Source organism: Sinohyriopsis cumingii, chromosome 10, assembly GCF_028554795.1.
Source record: "Sinohyriopsis cumingii isolate HCF-2022 chromosome 10, ASM2855479v2, whole genome shotgun sequence".
NCBI lineage: Eukaryota > Metazoa > Mollusca > Bivalvia > Unionida > Unionidae > Sinohyriopsis > Sinohyriopsis cumingii.
Window position 1 is genome coordinate 95,696,271 of NC_142970.1, and position 17,410 is coordinate 95,713,680.

A 17,410-nucleotide genomic window follows, 5' to 3' on the forward strand; every position below is an offset into this window, starting at 1 on the left:
TTTAAAACAGAATTTTGCTTTTCTCCTGACCTGAATGTGATTTTCTTGGATATGGACCCTTTTTTTAATATCGTCTCCGAAATATTTTTGTAATAAAGCTCTATTTGGTCCCATTCTGCAACAAGCTTTCTAATAATTATTTGTTCCATTTATTGTTTAACAGATGATCTCTGTAAAGAGCTTTCTGATTGGTCAAAAATATTTACCTGCCCAATGAATTGTCGCATAACGGAAACTGATGGGAATGAACATGTTTGCTAAACATGGCGATTCAAACGTTTGAGCGGGATACAAGATTGAATAACCATTTGAAAAATGTGCAGCAATGAGAATAGCTAGAATTAAAAGTAATGGGAACATAATTGGTCAATTAGTATGAAAACTTAATGCCAGGATTAGCATTTTGCTTTTTGTTCCATAAAGAGCTTTACAGTAGCAGCTAACATGCTAAATATGACAAGGAATTGAACCAGGATGATTTCGAAGTTATTCAACTCCAGACTGATTAACTTCAGAATTTAAGGAGGGACAAAGTATAGATCACTGGTGTGAATTGTTGCCAGATACCCATGTCTATCAAAGATAGTGATATCTTTGCAGAATTTTCTTGGCCGAAAAGTTGTTGTTGTTGTTATAGGGCTTAATGCCATTTTTCAGCATACAATAGGCTATACATGGCGGCCAGTATTAATGGTGGAGGAAGAACCCGGAAAATGCCCAGAAAGAACCACCAACCCTCAAGAAGCTACTGGCAAGCTTTCTCACATACACACACTGGCCGAATCTGAGACTCGAACCCATGCAGACAGAGGTCAGATGGCAGTGATCTGTAAAGGAGAGCGCTTTAGACCACTCGGACACTCGGGGTCCCAGCCGAAAAGTAAAATCATCTTTCAATATCGTGAGGCATTATTGTGTATATTATCAAAAGATTTTAGGTGTGTTAGAATTCAGTGTTAAATAAGAGGAATTATATCATGATAAACGTCCGTCATGGTTGGAACAAGGACTAATTCAAGAGACCACAACAGCATCATAGTTTGTGCAATCAAAAATCCAGTCTACAGTACAAGTGACATAAGGCAGGCTCCTAGCATTTCTTCTTTTCATAATCAATGTCTCAAATGGATGCTTTTCTGTAATTTTGCATTATTTTCACAGTTGAATTTTTCAATGCAGATTAATATTTTACCTTTTATATATGTTGATGTGTTCACAGATGCCTGTGCATATGTTCCAGGCTTGATACTTTGACTTTTAAAATCACTTAATTATTTAGTGTCAAGCCAGATTCTTCACATCATGTTGTTGTTGTTGTTGTGGGGTTTAATGCCATTTTTCAGCACAATAGGCTATACATGGCGGCCAGTATTAATGGTGGAGGAAGAACCCGGAAAACCCCGGAAAGAACCACCGACCCACGAGAAGCTACTGGCAAGCTTTCTCACATGCCCACATTGGCTGAATCTTAGACTCGAACCGCCGCAGACAGAGGTGAGATGGCAGTGATCCGTAACGAAGAGCGCTTTAGACCACTCGGCCACTCGGGGCCCCCACATCATGTTGTATATACTGTATATGTTGTACATCACTGATAGACGACCTCAAGGTAGATTAGTTCTGTAACTAATTGCATTACCTTCTCTAAATAAAGTCTTTATTATTATTATTATTATTATTATTAGATGTATTAACTTGTATATCTCTTGCCTTGGATGACATATAATTACAACATCTGTGTATTTTTTTTCATGCACACTTAAATTTCACCTTGGTTAATCATGTCCTGTTTAATTCATATCCATTATTTCTTTGAAACCTTCTGAAATGTCGGAAAAACTACTGAAACTTCAGTAAAATACTATATAATGATCAAAATTTTAGTGAAATCAAAAGTTTTAGTCAAATTTTTTGGTGAACTTTTAGTGAGATCTCACCACAATTTCAATGAATGTTTTGGTCAAAATCTCACCAAACTTTAAAGTGAAATGAAAAAGTGATGCCATCATGGATTAGGTTTTGTATGCAAGAAAGAAAATGAGAACAAGAAAAACCAAATCTTATTTGATAATGTCTGTCCAAATTTTTTTTATGATCTATTAAAAAAATTATTGTGAATATTTATCATTGATTCCCAATAATGTCTAAGAACCATTAGGCAGTTTAATAGAAATCTGAAGTATTTTTTTATGGTTTAGGCAGAAATCGCTTAAAAAACCCGTCTGAAATCTGCCTTGACATTTTCATTATTGGATGGGTTTTCTACAGGTATTTCCATCTAATAAGGCAGAAGTAAAGATTCCACCTAGTAAGAGAGTAATTTGCATATTTTGAGCTAAATTCCACCCTGAATCTGACCTGAATCTGCCTAAAAGTGAAAATAATGGGAATCTAGGCTAAATAAGCAGAATAAACAGATTCTGCCTAGTAGATGGAAGAAATGAATTCTGCCAAGTTGGCAGAATAAACAGATTCCTCCTAGTAATAGATGGAGTAATTTGCACATTTCAGGCCATGTTCCACCCTGAATCTGCCCTAAATCCACCTAAAAGTTGTAATAAGTGGAATCTAGGCATTAGGTTGAAATCCGTTTTAAAATTCCACCTGGAATCTGGTTAAAATCAGGGCAGAAGTCTTCATACAGGATTATACAATTTGAATCAATCATTCATGAATTAAACTGTAGCACAGTTTTAAACAGTCTCCTTATCCATAAAAAATGATTATTTCCAGAACAGTGGACAAGTTTAATTTAACAGGCAAGAAAATAATAGAAAAATTAAATTATTCCACTGCGGCTACTGGATCAATGGAAAAAATGCTGCCTTCATTACCCACAAAAGATGTTTCATTTCTGAGACAATGAACAAACAGTGATGTCTATATGAAAAATAACATCAATTTCATTCAAACTTTTTAATGCTGATAAAGATAATGTGTGCTAAAATTATCATAATATAAAAAAACTAAATGAAACTAATAGCTTGATAAAAGTTGGCAAAAAAATTTTTATGAATTTTACAGCCAGTCATATTGTGTATATTTTTTATTTTGTGCATAATCCATCTTCATGGTATCGAAATTAATACTATTTCCTTTAAACAGACCAATCTAATGTTCCCCAAGCAAACAGGATTATGTCACTTGGCAACAGATATGAACTTACAAAACAGTATTCTTAAGCGGTTGTGACAAATACATCTTAAAGAAGTAGAATTTTAAAAATTTTATAAAAGATTTCAGTTTAGTGTAAAATGGGAGCAAATTCTGCATATTTCCAATTTTTCTGATGGGTCAGAATGAACACTCCAATGAAGAGTAATGCATTCTTTTCCCAATGACCTCAGACGTCTTAAAATGCCTCTGAAAATATACTGATTGGGGTATTTATGGATTTAGTACAGGTCCAACTAACCAGACGATTCTGGAATTTTTTAAACTGTTGTTTGTAGCACAAAATCTGCAAAAACCGGTAACATGTGAATACTAATGAGAAACTTCTGGCTTGCCGGTATTAACTGTACCAATAGGTTTCACTATATTTACCCTCAGAGTTTCATGTTGTTTCTTTATCTGTTCCAGATTGTCCCCTGGTGCCCCATGTGCCCTAACCTCTGCCTCCATCTCATCCAGCCAGGCCTGAATCTCACCCTGGTTCTCACCATACTGTGTTGCCAATGGCAATGCAGCTTCCAGCTGCTGAAGCCTCTCTGCACTCAGCTGACACACTATGTCAGCCTGCATCTTGATGCTATCCAGTCGGGTTTTGATCTCATCCGTTTGTGCATTGGTTGTCTCCCTTAGCATCCTATTGCACTTGTTGATAATCTCCTTCACAGTGTTCCTCTTGCCACTAAGGTCATCATTGAAGGACTGCAACAAGAAATGTTTGAGTATTTTTTTTACAAACTTTGGTATTAAAATCATAGTTTTATGAAAGCTACAACATATTTTCTTTGTGGGCATCCCTGAAAAACTACAGAAAATATATTGACAAATACAATGTCATGTCAATGATAGTTCCCCCAAGATAAGTACAATCGTTGACCTCTGTCCACATGGGTCTGAGTCTTGGTTTGGCCAATGTAGGCATGTGAGAAAGCTTGCCAGTAGTATCCTGTGGGTATGCGGTTCTTCCTGGGCTTTCCAGGCCATTCCTCAAAAAAAAAAAAACTGGCTACCACCTATAGCTATCAGGTGCTGAAAAATGGTGCTAGACCCATAACAACCAAGCAATCCAAGATAAGAATAATTGCATCCCTCATTGTCAGCAACCAGTGCTTGCAACACTTCTCAAAAAAGCACAGATTTCTAAATTTAAATTCCTGGTGAACAGCAATTAGTAATATTCAATGGAAAATAAACTTTTTAAAACATTTTGTTAAACTATTTACAGGGAAAACTAAGTCTGCACATTTTCAATAAAAGACCAACACTGAAATAATAAAGAGTTAATATTAAAGTTTGTGATGGCTATATAAATGAATACATGCATTTAAGAATTCAATTAGCAATAAATTATGTGCAATACAAATGGTGCAATAGTTTGTTCTGGATGAAAAGGGTACTTAAAATACTTTTTTAAGTTTTAGGTAATAAAATGTACTGAACCATGCATTTTTTTAGAAATCAACAATTTTTTTAAATTACTGACAAAAATTTATAGGCTACTTGTAAACCTACAAATGTCACATTTAGCATGCTGTTTTAATATACATCAAATATCAGCATAATGACCAATTAAAGAAGCACAATGAAAATGCAATTGGAAACTATGTAATAATTAATTCAATTGCATTTATAAGATTTGCAACATTTCCTGAAATTATAGAATAGTACACTCATAATTCATAACTGACCACAGCTAGGGTACAAGCTTTTAGCATTAAACTGAGAAAAGAACATTGATGCACACATTATAACTATGAAAAATGGATTGCCACTAAAATGCCATGTTATTTAGGAATCCTGTTTGATTAGTGCTCTAATTCAATCTTCTTATTACCAAATTACTTTGTCTAATAAAGGAACTCAACTGTCACATATACATACATATATACATATATATATATATATATATATATATATATATATATATATATATATATATATATATATATATATATATAAAGACACACACACACACACACACACACACACACATACATACATACATACATACATACATACATACATACATACACATTATACATACTACATACATTCCTAGTTCAAGATTTTAATATTCTCTTTTTTTTACAATTATTTTTTTAAAAAGCAAATAAATTTCTACATCTTTTTAGCTTTCTCTTTGTGACAAAACTCTTGTTCTAAATACTTAAATACAGATTTATTTTCTGAAAGTAACAAATTTATTTTCTGAAAGTAACAGCTTTTTTCTCTTTATTTACAGGATTAATCTGAAGATAGAACTCTGCCTTAAAATGTTCTTACCGTGTGATCCCTGAGCTGTACAGAAAGAGTCTCCGGGTCCATGCTGATGGGTTCAGCAGTGTTGATCGCATTTTCAGCTTTATCCAAGTACCTCAGCATCCCATCGACCTCTGTCAGTGCCTGAGAAATAGAAATGGGTGACAATTATGGATTTATCAGAAGCCATCAAAAAGAGCGAATCCCAATGTTAATGACCCATATCATAAGATTAAATATTTAAAATCATGCCAAAATTTTCATTTTTAGTAATTTACACATGAAAATTCATTACCAATGGATAAACTGTTATCCCATTGCTAAATGATAAATTGTTATCCCATTGCCAACTGATAAACTGTTGACTCATTACCAACTGATACACTTTTGTTGCACTGCCATAAGATATCCCACTGCAACTGATAAACTGTTATCCCATTGCTAAATGATAAATTGTTATCCCATTGCCAATTGATAAACTGTTATATCATTGCCAATTGATAAATTGTTATCTCACTGCCAATTGATAAACTGTTATCTCATTGCCAACTGATAAAATGTTATCCCATTGCCAGCTGATAAACTGTTATCCCATGGTCAACTGATAAACTGTTATCCCATTGCCAACTGATAAGCTGTTTCATTCCAAACTGAGGAGTCCCATTCTTAATCACACTACAACTAGAAACGTGTTTTGTACAAGTACTCCAACAGTGTCCAAAACTGACCTAACCACAAAACCTATGTTGTGAAAATGGTACAGTGGTCCCCTCTTATATGGCCACCCATTCTGCAGCAGGGAAGTGGTCTTTTAAAATGAGTGGTTCTTCTAGAGTGGAGTCACACAGATGTGAGTAATAACTACGTTTAAAGAAAGAAAGAAAAAACAAACTTTAAAATATTTAACATTTTCGTCAAAAGATCGCATTAATATTATCAATGTGATGAAATTTATATTAATGTTATTTTAAAGAATTATGAATAATTATGAATCATTATTCAAAACCATCTGAAAACCATTGACAATAAAATTAGAGTTCAAATATTTGACTTAATTATTAGTCTCCATCCATTCCACTTCCCATTGCTGCAGAGTTTATTTTTTAATATACATGATATCGAATTTCTCAGCACTGATCATAGGACTGACTTTTCACTGAGTTGAATTGCTTTCAATTTTCCTTTTAAACTGAGAATGTGTGACAACAGTTTGCACTTTCTGCAACAACTTATTCCATCATTGGCAGCTATACAACTGTCACACTAATTTATAGCTATTATATGAAATGCTTTTTTTAAAAAGAATGTGAGCTTGTCTAAACATCGAGAGGAAAAACATTTGTTTGGATTGTAAAGCAGATACTGAAAGTGATAATTATTTGGACTACAATAATATTCTGGAACTGTTATAAATTTTTCAAGAAATTCTGAACAATGCCATCTTGATGTCATGGTTCTTGGAGGACCAGTGTAATTCCAGTTTTTAAATTTATAAGGACTTTTCATTCATTTAGGACTTTCATAGAATTTATAAGGACAAGTTTCGATTCACTTCATAATACTGTTAAGTTCCTCTCACATTTTCATTTACAACTTTGAAAATTGTTATTTGTTTTCATCCAACAACAGAACATGCATTCAGCTGATGATGATAGATGCAATGTTGCATGATGGTCCAATAGGTGACACACTACCTGCAGAAATATTTTAATGGTTTAGTATGTAGTGTCACCTGATAAAGCAAAGTAGCTGTTGCTGTTCCCACTAAATGCAAACATCATGAATATTTACTGGTTCCATTAACGCTTTAATAGAATTAAAGATAATTCTATTTCGCACTGCTAAGATCAAATTTATTTTTAATAGTTCATACCTCAAGTGAGACTTGCTGTACAAGAAGTTCTGTCAGTTCATGCCATTTGCCTTCTACATCAGCCAGGCTCTCTTTCAATGCACACTGGTCCACAACTCGGCTGTCTTCTATCAGCCGTGTGGCCATACCACGTAGATTCTCCATGTCAAACTCCTTCTCTCTCTTTTCCTCGTATAGTGTGTCTACACGAGCTTTAAGAGCTTTTTGATTAGCACCTGCAGAAATGAAATCTCATTAATCCATATAAAATATTTTTCATCTTTCTGATTAAAAACTGATAAAAATGTTGAAACATGTTATATAACCTACAATAAATGTTACCAACATTAATATGATTTTAGCGTTTCACACCACTCCCAAACAAAATAACTAATGTATCTAAGATAAGGCCAGGTCTGATAATAAAACCACTTTTCACAAAAAAATTAAACTTTTAGCAAATATATATTTTTTTATATTCGATAGCCCCATGGCTTATTGCTTGATAAAAATTTTAACCTGTGAAAAATTTTAATGGAAGTATGATACAATTGTTACAAATCAAGACTAGTTAATTCTGTAGCTACATTTTCACATCCCTATCCATAAGCAAAATTATACTTCATCCTTAAACAATCCCTGTAATCAAACACCTAAAATTTCACACACTGAGTCTTAAGGGTACTGATGATGAAACCTCACAAATTTCACACAATGTCTTAAGGGTACTAATGAAAAAAACCCAAAATTTCACACATTGAGTCTTAAGGGTACTAATGACAAAAAAAACAAAATTTCACACACTGAGTCTTAAGGGTACTAATGACAAAACAAAACAATTTCACACAATGAGTCTTAAGGGTACTGATGATGAAACCTCACAAATTTCACACAATGTCTTAAGGGTACTAATGACAAAAACCCAAAATTTCACACACTTAGTCTTAAGGGTACTAATGACAAAAAACCCAAAATTTCACACAATGAGTCTTAAGGGTACTAATGACAAAAAACCCAAAATTTCACACACTGAGTCTTAAGGGTACTAATGACAAAAAACCCAAAATTTCACATAATGAGTCTTAAGGGTACTGATGACAAAAAAAAAAAATTTCACATGATGAGTCTTAAGGGTACTAATGACAAAAATAAAAAATTTCACACACTGAGTCTTAAGGGTACTAATGACAAAAACCCCAAAATTTCACACGCTGAGTCTTAAGGGTACTAATGAGAGAAAAAAAAAATTTCACACAATGAGTCTTAAGGGTACTGATGACAAAAAAAAAAAAAAAATTTCACACACTGAGTCTTAAGGGTACTAATGACAAAAAACCCAAACTTTCACACAATGAGTCTTAAGGGTACTAATGACAAAAAACCCAAAATTTCACACACTGAGTCTTAAGGGTACTAATGACAAAAAACCCAAAATTTCACACGCTGAGTCTTAAGGGTACTAATGAGAGAAAAAAAAAATTTCACACAATGAGTCTTAAGGGTACTGATGACAAAAAAAAAACAAAATTTCACACACTGAGTCTTCAGGGTACTAATGACAAAAAAAAACAATTTCACACAATGAGTCTTAAGAGTACTGATGATGAAACCTCACAAATTTCACACAATGTCTTAAGGGTACTAATGAAAAAAACCCAAAATTTCACACACTGAGTCTTAAGGGTACTAATGACAAAAAAAAAAAACAATTTCACACAATGAGTCTTAAGAGTACTGATGATGAAACCTCCCAAATTTCACACAATGTCTTAAGGGTACTAATGACAAAAACCCAAAATTTCACACATTGAGTCTTAAGTGTACTAATGACAAAAAAAACAAAATTTCACACACTGAGTCTTAAGGGTACTAATGACAAAAAAAACAATTTCACACAATGAGTCTTAAGGGTACTAATGACAAAAAAAAAACAAAATTTCACACAATGAGTCTTAAGGGTACTAATGACCAAAAAAAAACAAAATTTCACACACTGAGTCTTAAGGGTACTGATGACAAAAAAAAAACAAAATTTCACACAATGAGTCTTAAGGGTACTGATGATGAAACCTCACAAATTTCACACAATGTCTTAAGGGTACTAGTGACAAAAACCCAAAATTTCACACACTTAGTCTTAAGGGTACTAATGACAAAAAAAACAAAATTTCACACACTGAGTCTTAAGGGTACTAATGACAAAAAACCCAAAATTTCACACATTGAGTCTTAAGGGTACTAATGACAAAAAACCCAAAATTTCACACACTGAGTCTTAAGGGTACTAATGACAAAAAAAAACAAAATTTCACACAATGTGTCTTAAGGGTACCAATTACAAAAAAAATATTTCACACAATGAGTCTTAAGGGTACTGATGAATAAAACCTCAAAATTTCTACATCTTGATAAAATTAACTTAATTTTTTTATACATGTCTATATAGAATTAACCTCCCAGTCTTTAAAACTGTTATGTATATTTAATTTAATTGTTTGTTTGTTAGTTATATTTTAATTTTTTTACTACATGCTACTGTAATGTAACATTGTATGTTGGACTTGACCTTGTACAAAATCGAGTTCATTTCTGCTTGACTGTTTTTATTTTATTCATTGTAAATAACTAACACATAACTAAATTATTATCTCTGTGTATGGGCTTAATATCAGGATCATTATTAAGAGAAGAGGTAAATATGTTTATTTAGGTCAAAGTTTTGGAGTTTCCTAAGCAAATTATACATAATCCAGGTTATTGTTTTGTAAACATCAGGATCATTCTTAGAAGGTTATTTTCCATTAGATAATTTTTTTTATAGAAAATACTAATTGTGACCTGAGGTCATATAGAGAACTATATAATCTTGTGATTGTGAGGACTTGGTCATTCATGGTTTACCATCTAGCAGTTTCAAGTTGTATTATGCTGTGACCAGTTGGGGTGAATTTTCTTTTCTTCAAATTATGAAATTCAAGTGATTATTTTCTCTGAAGATACAAAAGTGATTTGATACAATTCTTGGATAGAGACATTCACTGGAATTTATACTGAATTCAAACCTGAAATTATATTATTCTGATTCAGAAAAAAACTGTTGACACATCAACATTCTATAAGCTATAACAGACACATCATTGCCTTCAGATTTGGATTTCATCTGGACTTGTACTGAGTTTTATTTAGGACTTTAAATTAGTAGGACTTGTGTCTGTAATTCTTGGATTATTTTGGGATTTAATTCGCAATACCATAAGTTCTGTTGTCTTATTTTTATTTTATATTAATGGGAAATACATTTTATTTGTTAAATTTTATAAAGCTTGTTGTCTTTCACTCTTTTCTGTTACTTATTTTAAGAACATAGACTCGTAACAAAACTGAGTGAATATTGCTCTGAAATCCTATGAGGTCTTGCACATGTCTATATGAGCAAGCTCCAACTAATTGACAAGGCAATAATGACAAAAAATTACCTTTTGGTTTTGATTTCAGTGACTCTACAGCTTCTGTAACCCAGTTATCTAATTCTGCAATACTCCCTTCCAGTTCTGAAACACTGCCAGAGACTTCCTCCAACTCCTTGGTCCTATTCTCTGCTTTCTGCTCAATCTCTGAAATTCTCTCCGTAAGGTCATATAATAGTTCCTGTGCATTCTCCTTCGACATGTCTGGGGCCTCTTTTGCAAATCTCTCCACATGTGCTTTGTTGCTGTCAATTTCTACATTCAAAAGTCTCTGGTCATGTAACTGTTGTGCCAATGTATCTTTGTCCAAACTTATAGGAGCTGTGTCATCAAGACGACTGTCCACCTCATAAATCCAACTCTTCAAACCTTCAAGCCGATTAACAACACTTTGCTGTTTTGACATTGCATCATCTAATGCTTGCTCTTTATTTATAACTTCCTCACTCAAATCATCATGTTTCTTTTTAAGAACTGCACAAACGTGTCTAACTTCATCTGCCTTTTTTTTAATATTCATTTCTTCCAAGACAGCTGCCAATTTATCACCTGTCTGAACCAAATCTTTCACTCTTCTTTCATGGCCAATCAGATCTGCTTTCATGTCTTTAAGGATTCCGAAATTCCTTGAGTCTTGTTCTGGGTTTTTCCCAAACTCCCCTTTATTAATATCTCTCAAAGATTTCTCAATGTGCGGGAAGACATTAGATAATTTTTCATTCAACTCATCAAATAATTTCTTGTGCTTAACAATGCTAGCTAGTTTCTCAAGTTGTCGTGCACTTTCACGTGAAACATCCTTGTACTTTGCTTGCAGAGATTCAATTTCATCATCAATGACTTGCCCTTCAAACTCTTCCTGGATTGGAGGTAAAAACTGTAACCTCTTCCTAAATGTGTCAGCCTCTTTCTCATATTCCTGCAAAACAATATATAATCCTTCCTCTAGAAACACAAAAATGATTATTTCAGAAAATATACATCAAAGCAAGGGTCCTAAATACTTCAATGTCTTACCAACATAGTCTGTAATAAACTCCCCCCCATTATGTGACTTGCAAGGCTGTAACACAAAATGTCTGTTGATGATGATGCCAGAATACCTACATGTCTTGCCATCTGGTTAAGGCAGGCATCAATAACAATTATGACATTTTCATGATTATCCTTGTTGGTTAGTGACTAGTGACATATAGCATTACAATCAGAAACTAAGCTACATTAATGACTTCCATGTCAACCATCCCTGAATGTATCTGACATTTCAATGACTTACATGACAACCATTCCTGAATTTATTCGACATTTCAATGACTTACATGGCAGCCATCCCTGAATGTATCTGACATTTCAACAACTTACATGGCAACCATCCCTGAATGTATCTGACATTTCAACAATTTACATGGCAATCATCCCTGAATGTATCTGACATTTTAAAGACTTACATGGCAACCATTCCTGAATTTATCTGACATTTCAACAACTTACATGGCAACCATCACTGAATGTATCTGACATTTCAAAGACTTACATGGCAACCATTCCTGAATTTATCCAACATTTCAACAACTTACATGGCAACCATCCCTGAATTTATCCAACATTTCAACAACTTACATGGCAACCATCCCTGAATTTATCCGACATTGCAATGACTTACATGGCAACCATCCCTGAATTTATCCGACATTGCAATGACTTACATGGCAACCATTCCTGAATTTATCCAACATTTCAAAAACTTACAAGGCAGCCATCCCTGAATTTATCCAACATTTCAACAACTTACATGGCAACCATCCCTGAATTTATCCGACATTGCAATGACTTACATGGCAACCATCCCTGAATTTATCCAACATTTCAACAACTTACATGGCAGCCATCCCTGAGTTTATCTGACATTTCAACAACTTACATGGCAGCCATCCCTGAATTTATCCAACATTGCAATGACTTACATGGCAGCCATCCCTGAATTTATCCTACATTGCAATGACTTACATGGCAACCATCCCTGAATTTATCCAACATTTCAACAACTTACATGGCAGCCATCCCCGAATTTATCTGACATTTCAACAACTTACATGGCAGCCATCCCTGAATTTATCCAACATTTCAACAGCTTACATGGCAAACATCCCTGAATTTATCCTACATTGCAATGACTTACATGGCAACCATCCCTGAATTTATCCAACATTTCAACGACTTACATGGCAGCCATCCCTGAATTTATCTGACATTTCAACAACTTACATGGCAGCCATCCCTGAATTTATCTGACATTTTAAGGACTCTAGACAGCTCCTCTTCCTTGCCTCGCAATTCCTCCACAAAATCCTGCAATAAATCATCAATAATTCTAATTAAAATCTAAAATTTAAAGAATATATACTGAATCCTCTCAAGACAGCAATCCCTAGGAATCTAATCAAATTTTTGGTTGTATGTGTCTTTTAGTTTCATTGCGTTTGAGGCTTCAGGCTTCTGTACTAAAATGGTTTTTATTTTCCAGGCATTTTCCAGGATATTTCATGGAGAAAATGACAAATTTCAGGAGTCATTTTCAAAGTCAGATACTCTGATTAAAGACAGTACTACAGCTGAAGGCATTTGTGCAAAAATCTGTTAATTAATAGAGTCAACCATGACTACAGATGTAATATGATGATCATTGCATATCATTCACTGCAAAGTTGCAGTTGAAAAATAATGTATTTTCTCAGACAAATTTTTTAATTTAGCTTTTTACTATCAAATTCCAGGAAATATTATGGCAAAAAGTGTTTACAAGGAGGTTTGCATGATATTTTCATTAAATTTAAATTCAAGTTGGACTCCAGGTCATCCTTAACAATCAGGAGGACATGGGAACCCTGGGACTTGCTGAGCTTTACAGTTTTCACCTAAGACTAAGCTATCTGACTTGAAATCTTCTCACTTACAAATAAATCTTTGTACGTTTTCACCCAGATCAACAGCCATCCAATTTTTACAAAAGATATGTGAAAGTCAAGATTTCATTACATTTGAATATGTTTTTATGTTTGGTTTAATTTACTTTGCATAACTTAGGCTGTTAAAAAACTTTGGGTTGTTAAATTCTATGATTAATTTTAAGTTTTATGGACAGGGTCTATTTTAATGTAAAACAGACATTTGGGAACGACAGTTATGTGGTTTCCTGAGAAGAGAGGGTTCAGTTTTTTGTGATAAAGTTTACTGAAATGACAGGAGGACACATCCAGGAACAGAAAATGGGTGCAGACTCTGATCTACCATCACAATGTGTTTAACATTTTAACATGATATGTAATCACATGTGGTACCAAAATCTGACTCTGCATAATGTAATAACATCAGACATGGTACCATGATACCATGATCTGGCAGCACATGTCATTAAATAATGTGATACCATAATCTGTCACTACACAATGTGGTACCATGATCTGCCATCACATAATGTGGTACCATAATCTGTCATTACACAATGTAAAATAATATGATCTGTCATTACACAATGTAAAATAATATGATCTGTCATTACATGAGCTACAATATATGCCATCATATGATACCACAATCTGTAATCACAATGTGTTATCATGATCTGTCATCACAAGTGATACCTAATATACCATCACATGTGGTATCATAATCTATTATTACATAGTGTGGTACCCATGGTCTGCTATCAAATAATGTGACAACATTATTTGTCATTACATAATTTATTCACATAATCTGTCATTACATATGGTACAATGGTCTGTAATCACAGAATGTGGTACCATGATCTGTCACATAATGTGATATCATAGCTGATTGAAGTCAAGTCTGTCTGCCTTAAATCACAAGTAATCTTAACAGTGTAGACCCATATCTGCCACTACATAATGTGGTACCATGGTCTGTCATCATATAACACAGTAACATGGTCAGTCATTACATGTAGTACCATGAGCTGTCATATAATGTGGTACCATTGAGAGTCATCAAATGTGGCACCATGATCTGTTATATAATGTGGTACCATGGTCAATCATAATATGTGGTGCAATGGTAGCTCAGGGTCATGGCTATTTGTTTATGATCACAAGCTTAATGAACAATGTAGACTCAAGCAGGAAAATATTGTGATGTAGAGACATTGTATAGATGAGAGTTGATCAATTCATTCATTCTTATTTCCTATGTTCTTGTTTTAATATCAGCCTGCAGATGTTTATTGTTGTGTTTAGATATAATTTGAGAGGAAACATTTGTTTTGATTAGTATTGGATTTACGAAGTGCACATATTACTGTTTAGACTAAAATAATAGTCTGGGACTATTGTGAATTTATTCAAAGGAGTTCTGGACAAAGCCATTGTCATGCTTCAGGACTGTTGGCACATCAGCACATTTGAGGCCCTGAAATTCATCAGGAACACTTGATTCGTTTGGAATTGTGTTGAACATTTTAGGGTTATATTAGATTTAATTCATTATACTACAAGTTCCTCAACTTTTTATTTTATAATTTTGAGAATTAAATTATTTACAAAACTTGCCTGTTTTGCTTTTTTTTTGCATTGTTAAGTATAAGATGACATAGCCCAATGCTATTAAATATACTTAGCCCAATGCTATTAAATATACTTAGCCCAATGCTATTAAATATACTTAGCCCAATGCTATTAAATATACTTAGCCCAATGCTATTTAATATACTTAGCCCAGTTTGCAAATATATATATTGTTCTGTACTTTCATCTTTTTGTATGATTATACGATATGAACGTCAATTCCAAAATTGAAATACATATACTTTTCTACATGCACTTTTTCTGACATGTACTTTTTTCTACATGTACTTTTTTTTACATATACATGTTATACATGTACTTTTTTTACATTATGCAATTTCTCATTTTAAATTTACCCTGAATGCATTGTACTGTGTCTCCACACTGTCTCGTGAGGACTGCAGCTTCTCAGATTCTTCAATGGCCTGGTCAAGCCAACCATCCAAATCCTGAAGCTTTGTGTAAAACTGCTCCAAGTCATCACACATTTCATCCAGGCGCTTGCATCGCTTGACTGTCTCCGACACAGCCTGACAAAAGAAATTTTCTATCAAACTTCACAAAACCTAATTCAAATTGGCCGAATTTAGTCCTAACTCTGATCAACATCCAAGCGAACCAAAATGTATTCTTTACATGACTCATCTCTAAGAAGCTTTTAGTTGTCTCTAGCAGCCTGTCAACATTATTCTCCAGAAAGTAATTCCAGATTCCTATGATAAAATACAAAAAGCACCAAAAAAAAGTATATTCTTTTCTATATCAACCTTGAGGTACTATATAATAAACTGAAAGAAAAAAAAGTGATTTATTTCTTTTTCTTCTTTTTGAAAAATTATTGTTCTTAAAATCTGTTAAGAATCCAGTAACAAGATTACCCCTAAATAAAAACTTAACCAAGAATGTACATGCACAAAGGTAGCACCATATTTTACTAGGTGAAAGACACAGGTTCCAGTAACTGTGTAGTGTCGGCCATTATGTCTATGAGAAGAATAGTTTATGCATCAGTAATTACCTAGATTACCTAATTCACCTGAGGTTTCACCTGAAAAGTATGCAGTCCAATTCATCTAATCCCTGCATTCATTCAAGTGTACAACACACCCTTAACAGGGTGACCTATCACAATATACAATGTATAGTCATTAATATGGAATGTTTACCAGGGAATAAGCATATTTATTCCAACAGGTCAAAAAGGGCATTCTGTCTAGGTATTTATACAGCATAGAAAGTAGGGTCATGACATAAGCAAAAATATTGAACCAATGTTTGTATTACAGTATAGAAGATCACAGTGACCTTAAATGGTTGTCTAAGCACAGTGCTAATAAAGATGCATTAAATTTACAAGGTTAGTGATTCTAACATAAATGACACCCAATAAATGCACTTTTAATACAAAACATCAGCAAAGTCAGTAAGCATAAAATACAAGTGACAGTGACCTCTTATTTGCAATAAGGATGAATCTCTTCACAAAGTTTCATGATTCTATATAGAATAGTATGCATTTAAGATGCCAAAACCTCTTGTTATCATGATATGTCTATACAAACTTGACCAAATACAGTAGGGGGCCCCAAGTGGTCGAGTGGTCTAAAGCCCTCTCCATCACGGATCACTGCCATCTCACCTCTGTCTGCATGGGTTCGAGTCTCGGGCTCGGTCAATGTGGATATGTGAGAAAGCTTGCCGGTAGCTTCTCGTGGGTTGGTGGTCCTTTCCGGGGTTTTCCTGGGTTCTTCCTCCACCATTAATACTGGCCGCCATGTATAGCCTATCTTGTGCTGAAAAATGGCGTTAATCCCTATAACAACAACAACAACAACAACAACCACCAAATACAGTAAAGGATGAAATACTTATCATGGTGATCATAAGGGTTTGGTACTAACTGCAATGCAGTACATCATGAATTTCATCATCTGATGACCTTTGAATTAGCCAATGGATATGCAGCTTTCAGAAATCTAAAAGTGCATCAAATCGTTTGGCACATATTGATGCTCTTCAGCCATACTGCTCAATCTCCCAAATTCGAAGATGTGGCTTCATTTGATTGGCTGATAAAATTA

At 33.9% G+C, this 17,410-nt stretch overlaps 1 protein-coding gene across 5 annotated transcripts in view; it reads right to left on the reverse strand.

The window, feature by feature from the left end:
* The window catches only part of LOC149790609 (microtubule-actin cross-linking factor 1, isoforms 6/7-like), a 376,630-nt gene that overhangs the window by 166,976 nt on the left and 192,244 nt on the right, over window positions 1-17,410 (reverse strand). For all 5 annotated transcript variants that reach the window (XM_089972718.1, XM_089972715.1, XM_089972716.1 and 2 more), the window contains exons 17-22: window positions 15,686-15,859; window positions 13,015-13,098; window positions 10,759-11,668; window positions 7,304-7,518; window positions 5,455-5,574; window positions 3,547-3,873 (exon numbers count right to left, since the gene is read on the reverse strand). In XM_089972718.1, the coding sequence (XP_089828844.1) occupies window positions 3,547-3,873; window positions 5,455-5,574; window positions 7,304-7,518; window positions 10,759-11,668; window positions 13,015-13,098; window positions 15,686-15,859 (1,830 nt within the window). The remainder of the gene's footprint in view (window positions 1-3,546; window positions 3,874-5,454; window positions 5,575-7,303; window positions 7,519-10,758; window positions 11,669-13,014; window positions 13,099-15,685; window positions 15,860-17,410) is intronic.